The 11,834-nt window shown below is 38.0% G+C and overlaps 2 protein-coding genes across 2 annotated transcripts; one reads left to right on the top strand and one right to left on the bottom strand.

Annotated features, from left to right (window-relative positions):
* Positions 1–3,676: 3,676 nt before the first annotated feature.
* Positions 3,677–4,981, top strand: LOC113293387 (F-box/kelch-repeat protein At1g55270-like). The gene is made up of 2 exons (XM_026542042.1): positions 3,677–4,119; positions 4,223–4,981. Exons 1-2 carry the CDS (start codon positions 3,986–3,988, stop codon positions 4,845–4,847), a joined length of 759 nt encoding a protein of 252 aa, XP_026397827.1. The 5' UTR covers positions 3,677–3,985; the 3' UTR covers positions 4,848–4,981.
* Positions 4,982–5,293: 312 nt separating this feature from the next.
* Positions 5,294–7,503, bottom strand: LOC113293350. Its single transcript, XM_026542006.1, has 2 exons — positions 7,024–7,503; positions 5,294–5,961 (listed from the first exon to the last, which is right to left on the bottom strand). The coding sequence occupies exons 1-2, from the start codon at positions 7,411–7,413 to the stop codon at positions 5,476–5,478; spliced, it is 876 nt and encodes a 291-aa protein (XP_026397791.1). The 5' UTR covers positions 7,414–7,503; the 3' UTR covers positions 5,294–5,475.
* Positions 7,504–11,834: the final 4,331 nt, after the last annotated feature.

The following is an 11,834-nucleotide window of genomic DNA, read 5'->3' as shown; positions in this document are numbered from 1 at the left end:
CGAAACTCATGAATTTAACGTGTCTGCTGAGATGAGGTATCATCATAACCTAAGACGAGCAAAACTGTGTTGCTAAATTATTGAATATTGATAGTTGAACCAACATTCTAAGGTTTGAGCAAATATTGCTAGTCCGAGCGAATATTGCTAATTGAGTAAATATTGCCGGTTCGAGCGAATATTGCTAGTTCGAGCAAATATTGCTAGTTTGAAAAAATATCGTTCTTTTAATGAATTTTTGGTAGCTGGACCAAGTAAAATATTAATTTAAGTTACTGACTGCTGGGTCGAGCAAAATAAATACGAATGTTAATCATGGAATCAACATAAAATTATCAGAGTGTTCGAATCTGCTCAGAATTACGTTTCTGCAGAGCTCTGGATTCAAAACCCTAATTTTACCGAGATAATGATTTATTGCAAATCACATAAGACCGGCTACATGGGATGACGGGTTCACCATATAACGCCCAGATGCTCGAATGAGCAAAAATACCAAAGTCTCTTGAGGACCAGTTGGTGAAAGAATGATTAAATGTTGGTTTAATCATTTACTGAAATAACTCGTGTGAGCGACAAATCATAAAACCTGGTTTTATGGAAAATATGAGGGACCGCCAAGAGGTCATGGACCGGCTCTTGATGGTCGTGGGACCAGTAGATGGTCATTTGAGCAAACTTCCAATTGTTTGGAAAGAGTTTGAACCTAATATGAGCAACTGAGCAAATTAGGTTAAAATCATTAAAGCACGCGGGACCAGCTGTTTGCAAGCCTCAGGGTCACCCTTGGTCGGTCAAGGGGATGTGCCCATGTCACCATATGTCCGCTTCAGTCCTGAGAATTTTGATATTTTCTGGTGCACGTTTGAGCAACATTTGGAGAAAATATGCAAAATCCATGGTTTTGCTGAAACCGGCAAAAATACATGAGATGATGAAAATAATAAATAAACAAGGAATCACAAGGTGTGGGACCGGCCACGGCTAGGGCATGGCCGGCCGACACGCGGTCCCACATGCTTTTCCCAGTTTTATGTGATTTTATGTATTTTTCTCTGATTTAAGGGAAATTCCATGAAACTGGAGAGTTTGGCGAAATTAGGGAACTTCCATGAGATGAGAGACATAAATTAAAATATAAAATAGGGAATGGGAGTGTGGGACCGGCAATGGCCGTGGCATGGCCGGCCGGCCAATGGGCGCGGGTCCCAAGGCACTCTTCCCAATTTTATGTAATTTTGATGATTTTAGATAATTTTCATAAAATCAAAGGGATTTGTTGAAAATCAAGATATTTTGTTGAAATCAGGGAGTTTTCATGAAATCAGGAAACAAAACACCAAATAATAATAAAATAATAGGCGTGTGGGACCGGCTAGGGCATGGCCGGCCGGCTAGAGCCCGGTCCCACAAGTTTTCCTAATTTTTTAACATTTTCCATGATTTTAGAGAAAATACATGAAATTAGGTAATTTTAGGGAAAATTTATAAAATCTAGGAATTTTCATAATTTGAGAAGGAATAATAAAATAATGGGACGTGAGGTGTGGGACCGGCCACGACCAAGGCATGACCGGCCGGCCGGCGGTCCTGCGACATCTTTCCCTAATTTTATTATTTTTGATAAAATCATGTGATTTGATAAAAATACATGAAATTAGGTAATTTTCATGATTTTAGGGAAAATTCATAAAATCAAGGAATTTTCATAATTTGAGAAGGAATAATAAAATAATGGGACGTGAGGTGTGGGACCGGCCACGACCAAGACATGGCCGGCTGGTGCTCGGTCCCGCGACACCTTTCCCTAATTTTATTATTTTTGATAAAATCATGTGATTTAGATAATTTCTTTGAAATAAAGGAAATTTGCTCGAACAAGAGGATTTTCATGAGATCGTGAAGATAGTAAAAATATGATAAAATATAAAATTGGGCGCGGGACTAGTCACGGCATGACTGGCCGGCTGGTGAGCCTAGTCCCTGGCGCTTTTGCTTAATATTTTATTATTATTATTTTCCCTTCCTATTTTGCATAGGTTCCTCGTTCGTTCGTATTTTTGAAATGCTCGTTCGTGCATTCAAAATGCTGGTCTGTGCATTATTTGCTAATTACACTTGCACCATTTTTGTCAGGGCTTATTCGATGCTCAGATGCATGTTTCGCTGAATATTTATTATTAACCTGTGGAATTCTGCTGGGAAGAACCACAGATTGAAGTAACGAAATATAACGAGGAATCGTAAAATATTGTTGGATATTCAGGCGATTAATTGACGACTCGTAGAATATTGCTGGTTACATCCCGAAGACGTTGTCGCTCTATACTAGCAGACATGCTGTCTAGGAGCCGCCCAATATTTCGATTCTATACAGTATGAGATGTGTCGTGACCTCAGCTGAGAGACTACACATCTTCATCTTCCCTGAGAGACTTTCTCCATCAGAGGTGGCATGAGCTTTCATGCATAGAGACATGAGTCTCGATACTCATCCGATTGCAGGATCCGGAGTAATTACTGAAATTGCTCAGTATTCATGAGATGTGTCGTGGCCTCAGCTGAGAGACTACACATCTACATGTACTCTGAGAGACGGCCTTCTCAGTCAGAGATTTTATGGCATGAGCTTTCATGCTTTGATGAGAGACATGAGCCTCAATACTCATCCGATTGCCGAATCTGGAGTATAGTTTTACAATTCTACCCCTTGTTGAAAATCCAGCATCTACGATAGTGATCAGGCCACAAGGGTAAATTAAGAAGACTGGAAGAAAAAAAATATAAAAACCAAAATCATTTTAATCCTGCTCATTTTCGGACTTTGAATGTGGGGCGGAGTCACGGAGGAAGTAGCACAGTTATGTTGTTTTTAACCTTTTGTCAAGACATTGTAGTTCCGTAATAGACATCGTAATTCCCTAATGACGGGCTATGCCATTTCCCTCCGATTCAATTTCGGTTCCATCGGTGTTTCCTACATTCCACCACCACCACCGCCTCCTGCTTTCATGGAGGTGGCGCCCCCTCTCATTGTTACAAAGGACACCGTTTCTCCTTCTAATCCCATGGTAGTATCTCCCTCCAAGTGCTTTATTTTTTTGTTCGCGCTATGTAATTAGCAATTTAGTCTAACTAAACTGGTACGTGATTATTACTACATGATGATAAAAGGAAACTTACTACTGAGAGGGATAAAGTATGTGATTTACTCGGAAGAAAAAAAGAAAGATAAGACATGTGATGGAACTGTTCGACTAAATACCTGAAAGAATATTTTGCTTCATAAGAAGAAACCAACGCATGCGGTATACCCTTTGACGTTTGGCACACCGGTGCCCTCGTATACTAACAGCGTCAGTGATAATGCCGGTATAGATTTGTAAGACTCTTTTCTGACAATTTGATAAAATCTACAATGCAGAACGACTCCGGACTAAAGATCCTTCTTGATGTACCTAAGGAAGAATCCGTAATCCTTGGAAGAAAGCTCTGCATTGAACCATCAGACCTCATAGCAGCAAATGAGCTTCATTTGGATAGCAATACCCACGGCTATGTTCCAGTTTCTCTCATCCCTGGGCTTCCCTATGACTTAACAATGGCATGCTTAATACGCATTCCGCGAATGGAGCATAGAAATATGGGGTTAGTCTGTAAATCATGGTATAGACTATTGGTGGAGACGAATTGTTTTACACTGTTCGCGAGAACCTTGGGTTTGTAGAAGAATGGATTTACGTGATAAAGAAGGACAGAAAAAAAAGGTGAGATAACCTCGTTTCAAGCTTTCGACCCTGTTAACAGACTTTGGCTACCACTCCCTCCGGTACCAAAGGAGTACTCAAAAGAAAGTGGATATGTGAATTGTCAGGTACTTAATGGTTGTGATTTATATTTGTTTGGATTCGACAACAACTCATGTAATCGAGGACGAGTTATATTTTACAGTGCTCGGACTAACAAGTGGCATCGAGCCCCAGATATGCTCGAACCACGGTATATGTGTGGATCATGTGTTATAAACAATTGCTTATATGTTGCTGGTGGTGGGCTTGTTCAGAACGGCATCATCTACGGCTTTGAATCAGCAGAGATTTATGATCCTCTTAAGAACAGGTAAGTCGGAACCTAGTTGCTCTTTCCATTTTCTTTCTTAAAGGGACAAATATCTTGTAGCGTGATGGAGTGATTAACATTTTAAAGTATTATATACATACAGGTGGTTTTTCGTTGCAGATATGACAAGGCGTATGCTAGTTGAAGATGGATATGTGTACAACGGAATGTGGTTTCTTACAGGAGTTTATGGGTCTGAACAAAACATTAATGAAGCTTACAACCCTGAAACAAATAAATGGATTCAGATCGGAAATGGTTTGGTAGCATCAAGGAGAAACCCAACCATTGTCATTGATGGAAACCTCTACATAGTAAGTTGTAAGGATGGGTGTAAGTTGGACCTCTGTGATGCATCCACAAACATGTGGGTGTCTAATTATATTGTCTGCTCCGAAAAGTTTCATTTGAGCAGGGAACTGCCAGAACTCATGACGTTCTTTGATGCCAGAAAACTCTCATCTCTAAACAAGGGGAAGCTCCTATGCATTGTCCGTGATAATATGACCATTCTTGTGGTAGATATGTATCAAGATATGAATATGATGATGCAGGAAGAAGGCAGTTTGAAGCATATCATCTTTGGAAGGAAAAGGAAACTCATAGCATTCTGTGGCAGCAATTCAGGAGTCATGATTCTAATATTTTATCAGGAACCGCAAACTATAATATTCTTCATTCCCAGATTCTTCGAGCATAAGAAAGAAGTACAGAAAAAGTTCTACTGACAATCCATTACAAAATCCAGTCAAGTGCATGCATTCCAAATATGATGCACAACTAATGCCTGGAACGAAGATTCAGTGGTTTGGAACAGATTTTGGTGGAAATGAGTCCAAGTTAGATGTGGACACACTAATGATACCTGAACTTATTTTCAATAACCTAATGGTACCAGTAAGGAATTAGTTTAGAACTGCTTCTTCATTTTTTGGTTATAAGTTTAGAACTGCTAAAAAGAGATTGATGTCCTAGTCATTATAAACGAGCAATTTAAATCTCAATTTTGAGTTCCGAACTTTTGAAAATGAAGGTTATTTTTTTACTCCTATTTCCCTTGTAATTGTTCTTTGGAGACTTTCATATAGGGAAAAAGATCATCGTAGACAGCATACACACGTTTGTGTATATTATTCTAATTCATTATTGATACTATGCTGGTTTGCTGCCTGTGTATACATTTCGTGATTGGTAGATCATTTAGTACCAAGGTAAAAACCCCAACAAATACTTCACTTTGATAATTTATACAAACTCAAAAAGACAAACGTAAGTAAAAGAATAACAATTAACAAGTACAGTTACAAATCATGTCACCAAGAAAATGGAACCCTTCCCCAGTCTCAAAACCCATTCTCATTTAAGAAACCACATATGCTTCTTCTCTGTCGGTCCTTCCAATAGTGCTGTTTTCTTCAAGTCTTTTGAGTCAATGGTTTTCATAATATTGACTGAATTTGACCCTTTTCCTTCGATTTCCTTTATTATTTTTCCACCCATCATTCTATAATAATGAAGAAAATATAACCAAGCTGCAGTGTAGAATATAGCAGAAATCTTACCCCACAGAAGCATCATTGCCATTATCACCACTAAAACTGACATACCTACTGCCGGACCAAATTTCCCTGTAGTTTCTTCGCTAAATTTCTTACTAGCACCTAGTGAATTTCGTAACTGTGTGGACATTGTGACCATTTCTCGACTCGACCTCTTTACTGCAGAATCACCTTGATAACCAGCTTTCGCCTCAACCTTCATAACTTCTAATCTTTTAGACGTATCCGTCTGTGGTTTGCCTGACCAGACGATATATTTGTGAGTGTTTCCTCCATCCTTTTCCTAAACAAAAGTACAAAACAAAGTTAAAATTTTCAGTTAAATCTTTTGTCAAGGTTTACATGGTAATATATACTCCAGTACAAAACAGTTCGCATGTTTTGCTGTTGCTCATTCTCTATCAAGATAACAAACTTGATGATGTGGTTACACGATACAGATACAGTACACGAAACAAAAAAGACCAAGTCAAAGTCAAGTGTTGATCAAAGACTTTAAATTTTTTGTTTTCATTTAATGTTGTGCAATTGGCCAGTATCAATCCAGCTATGTACAGATATCATTCGATGAACGTGCTTAACACATATTTGTCCTCCTACCTTAACTAAGGGGACGGCACTGTCATCAGTGAATGTTAAGAAGACAGTTGTGATGTAGATTTGGGTGACAAAGTTACACACTCCTGTAATACATGCGAGTCACTACCTGATTAACTGATGAAAATCCGGTAAGTTGACAATCGGAAACGTCATTTCTTTATGAAAATAACAAGGATATCCTAAAGGAACAAAACCAACGTTATCGTGATCTTTTGAGGCTGTCGGGTACATCGGGTGCACAATGCGAGCTAGGCTAGAAGCTAATTTATATCAGAATGCTTTTTCGTTGATGAATACGAAGCAAAGGTTGTACTGTTAAAGAGAGGAATGAGTTCATAAATGTAACCCAAAATCATCTACCAATGAACTAAGTCATCTCCTTGTATTTGTAGTCACATTCATGCCAACCCTATAAGCCTCTCAAACTAAAGAATCTCATGGCAAAGTACAGGGTAAAATCATGAGATTTGTTCATGTATTTAATCAGATGCGAAAGCTATAATAGCTACTAATCAAAACGTCAAACGTACAATGGGTATATAAAAAAATTAGGAGATTGTTTTTTCAAAAATTATTTAATACTCTAAAAATTAATAAGAGTTATATAGTTTCTTCCCAATGGCGCTTAAAATGAAAATTCCAAAAATTATTTAATAAGAGTCATATAGTTTCTACCGGATGACGATTAAAATTGAATATATAAACTTTAAATGATTAACTGAGGTCAAATTTATCAAAGACATACCTTTCCTGGTTTTCCATCAAAGCTCAGCGTCTGGTCATATGATAATAGAGTTTCAATCGCAGCAAACTTCACCGTTTTACGATCTAGACTCGCCGGACTCCGGCATTTCCCCGTGAAGTTATCATACCTCACTTCTTTAGTCTGCTTCTTGCCATCGATTTTCTTAAAGATTGGCGGGTTATAAACTGCGATAGTTTCTTTGACGGAGTTCTTCAGACGAAGTTTCGCACTAGAAAACCAGCGACGTGTCTTTTTTTGGTCATCACAGACTTTTAGTTCCGGCAAATATTTGTCATCTCGGTATGAAAAGCCAAAACAAGATAGAAAACGGGAGTGTTTTCTTTTGCGTTTGATATTGAGATTCCCTCTTGTACCAGTTTCCTCCGCCATGGGAGTAACACTGATCTAGAGAGTATAGGGAGTAAACAAAGAAATTGCGTAAAGTGTGTATATATTTTGTTGAAGTATTAATAGCGCGTGGAGAAATGGAGTTGTAGACATGTTATATCAATCGTGGGATGAAGAGAAATCATAAGTTTGAAATTGGAGATATAAGTTAGAAATTGTCGACCGAAAAATCAAAATCATACTCGTATCTTGGAAATTCTACTTTAAATTAGTTTATTAATTAGTTTAGTTTAGTTGTTATCGTGTTTTTTTAATTATCTACACCATTATGGTGGCTTTATCTCATTTTTTGAAGATTTATCTATATTTTAATGGCGGTTCTTGGTTATTAGTTTGGATTTTAAGATTAATAGAGATATTCTCCAATGGCGAAATCTTCATCTTTTGTTGTCTACGACGACGAAATCTTAGCGGCGATGACTTTTTTGACGACAGAATCTCCATCCCTATTTACAAGAGACTTGAGCAAATCACTCCTATTTTGGGAGCACATCTTTCTATAAAACAAAATCAAACAAAATGGCTGGAATTTGATTCCGAAAAGAACCATCTCTCCTCCAATTTAATCGGATCTTATTCATACTTGTATTTATCTTATTCCGGTAATCCTTCTCTTTTTCTTGTCGGATTTCTCGGTATTGTACTCTTACGGTATGATCTTATTTCTTTGTGTTCTCTTATTTTCAATCTCAAACTCATTGTAACCTCGAAGTACTATTAATGAAAAGGTTCCTTGTTTATCAAAAAAAAATAAAAAAAATAATAATTGTTCATGACCAAGTAGTTTGCACAACTAAGCTACACTATATCGGAACACAAACCCACAAGCAAAATGCTATCAACCAATACCCTAAATAATCTAATTCACCTCTCCCTCTATGTCGAGAGTTATGCTTACCTTTTTTCCCATTGGACAGTCAATGAAACCGCGACATTTGATTGGTTTAAAATTTGTTTATACCCTTTATATTTCATGTTCGTCGAATCAATACCCTAAACACTCCAATTCATCTCTTACTCTATGTTGAGAGTTGCATTTTCCCTTTGAAATGACGAGGGTACTATGTACGGCATAATTTTTTCTATATCAACCTATGTGATAGACACCTTGTGTAATCTAGTACAGACACGAACTGTCAAGGAATTTAATTAAACAAGATGTATAGTAGGTACACAACATAAGTTCGAACCCGAACCGATCTATGGGATCGAACCAAGTGGTGATTAATGTACAAGTGTATTTACTTTGATTATAAAGACAAAACAATATAACGAGGAAGTAAAGTAAATCACACGACACACAAGATTTTGTTAGCAAGAAAAACTGCAAGGCAGAAAAACTCGGGACTTAGTTCAGTTTTGAATACTCTCAGAATTAAGCCACTATATATAAAAATTGACTACAACAACTTTATATAGTTGAGACCAAATAAATTAACACTGCTTCGTTACTCAGTTCCTTCAGTATACCTGCGCCTATAACCAATCTGGTCTATGCACGTGAATCCCAAGATAGAGTCTATTATCTCAAGTTGCTTCACCTGCTGTGAAGACTTCCGCTAATCAACTTCTTTGGATCATCATCCTGAATAATAAAGGACTAACCTAATTCAGTAACCTCTCTATTCAATATCCTAGATCAACAAGTTAATCAGAGATATAGTTAAGTACAACGGTTCCTCCCTTTAATCAATATAAACTTCTTTTTAGGCCACATATCATCTAAATAAGAAATTATCAATCTTAGTTCAAAAACTATCAAAGTAGATCTCAAAGAGAAACAACTAGATAGATTGTTGATGTATACAACAAGCTTGGTGTCTCTCAAGATAAACAACTTGTAGGATTCCAGTTAATCAAGTATGCACGAAGTATATCACAAAGATCGGAATATCAAAAACAAAATCTTATACTTTTCAATCTTCAGTCTTCAAAGTACTTGCACAAACAACTTGATTTCACTAGTGATCAATAGCGTACAGAAATAAGTCTGTTAACAATGGATGATCAATAGTCATATCTTTAGATCTTGAATCAATAAAGCAGATCTGAAATCGCTGATCCTTGAACTAGTTCGAGTGACCTTATATCAGACCGAAGGCTCACGAAATAAACAAACTAAATCTGTCAAGGTTCAACTTTACTGTTGGTCAATCAAATCAATAGCCAAAAACTAATATAACAATATTTATTTAGTTTCCCACCAATGATACTACTACGAATTCTTGATCCCGTAGAATATTTTAAACGAATGCCACATAAGAGATTTCACCTAATTAGGATACTCTCCTCTCCAATGAGTATTACGAGAATATACCTAGTGGGCTTCCCACGCAAACAGTTAGGCAGTGTGTCTAATGGATAAGTTTGTGATAATACAAGCTTCTACTATTTATTATGACCAAGGCAGTTTGGACAACAAGGATTACCAAATCTGAAAATACTAAAGATATTCAATGAAATGTTTATTTTCAGTTTTGTCAAAAATCCAATTGTAATCCAACTCATATACCAAAACCATTCTTGGAGGACAACTAATATTAGCTAGCATATAACACATACTTTATTAATATAAAAACAAGAGATATGCTAATCCTCTGGGATATGGAAAGCATGTAATTCCGAATATCAAAAAGATATTTAGAATATTTCGGTTTCAGGATCTCACCTTGAGTATCAAGGAAAATACTTGAACTTTAAGTAACAAGATTCTAGCACATGTTATGTCAAAATTTTATGAACTTTGTATTTTAGCCAAACTATATTTCTGATAGCTATGCAAACCCTAAGATAATAGCCAAACGGAAAAGGCCTATTTTGGAAGCCGGAGCAAGTATTTCTTCGAAGATATAAAATTCAACCAATCACGACGAAGGGGGTGAAAACACCGGGGGTACCAAAATACACCACCAACTTTTTCGTAGGCAATCTGTATGGACAAACTCAACACAACTCCGAGAGTAAAAATGGAATCAAGGAAAGTGTCTAGAGTTATCTCTCTCTCTCTCTTGTGATTAGAAAGTTTACAGAATTGAATATGTGAACCTAATCTCAAAAAAAGTTCTTAGACGGTACCAAAAACCAATATCCAAGGATCAATCAAATTTTATCCAACAAACTAGGTCGGACCTATCTACTGTGATTGATCAACACACAACCTGTGATATTTCAATTATAAATATATAGAATATAATGCGGAAAAAGAAAATAACACAGACACCAGAAATTTGGTTAACTAGGAAACCGCAAATGCAGAAAAAACCCAGGTGTTTGTGGGTGAAAACGGTTTCTGTTGTTTTGGGTAATTTCGTGTGCGTGGGTGAGAAACGAGTCTAAACCCTAAACAATGTACTGCACGAGAGTACTTTTGATTTGAGAGATCAATCTGTACAATCCTGGCCTAAACCAAGAAATGGCAGTCCCAGGCTTGCTTCGGTCACAAAGTGAAGGAGAAGGGCTGGTCTTAGGGAGGGAAGCGAAGAAAGTGTTGAGACCAGAATAGTTGATTCTGGAAGTGTGGGAGTTTTGTGACTTGTATCATAAAGTTGAACTGGCTAGATGTATCAGATGATTTCTGTATTTGGTATTGTTCTCCTGACCAAAACTTGTTGTTTGGTGGAAGTAGGTGAGCCCTATTTATACAAGTCGCAACAAAACGTACCCTGTTCTCATAGGAAGTGGAAACGATTGAGTGGTGGAAGAAGGGAGTAACGGGTAACGCCTGGAATTTATGTTTCCATAATGAAGGATAGTTTACACCATTACTTCTTGCAATACGCCGCACGCTGTAAACCGCCAGACCAATACCTTGATGAGTATCCCCCAGTTTGTGACATGTTTTGATGGCTCGAGTGTTTTTGTGGAAAACATGTAGCGCTTTGCTACGTGTGGCAAGTTAAAATTGAGAGGCTTGTCGCAGGCAAATAGCATGTGATGCTAGGCTCGTCTTGACTAGTCGCCTAAAACTTGTCACGAGCTCACCGGCTCGGTGGAGAACTTCGATGGCCGAGATCGCATCTTATAAAATGAGGGTAGCCGTTGATTGTGGCTACCTTATGTTGGCGCCTCATAATGGCGTTTTGGTGTACGCCAGTGGCATTGTAGCATCGCTCGTGCATGTCAATGGCACGGTGGTGCAAGTGGCTCTCGGCGTAGCCACAGCCATTGGGTTTAGGCGGCTGGTCGCCTAAAAGTTGCCACAAGTTTATTAGTTCGGTGGCGAACTTGGATGGCTGAGATTGCATCTCAGGAGGAAGGGTAGCCGTCGATTATGGCTACCTTTTGTAGGTAGTGGCGCCTTTAACGCGCCTGTGGCATAGTCGCGCCTGTGGCATGGCGGCATGGCCAAGGTTAGGGCTTGGCGCCGTGGCAAAGTCTAGGGCTTGGCGTCGTGGCCAAGGTCA

Source organism: Papaver somniferum, chromosome 7 (assembly GCF_003573695.1).
Source record: "Papaver somniferum cultivar HN1 chromosome 7, ASM357369v1, whole genome shotgun sequence".
Taxonomy (NCBI): domain Eukaryota; kingdom Viridiplantae; phylum Streptophyta; class Magnoliopsida; order Ranunculales; family Papaveraceae; genus Papaver; species Papaver somniferum.
The sequence above is the reverse complement of the archived record's forward strand: the minus strand, read 5'-3'. Positions and strand labels throughout refer to the sequence as shown.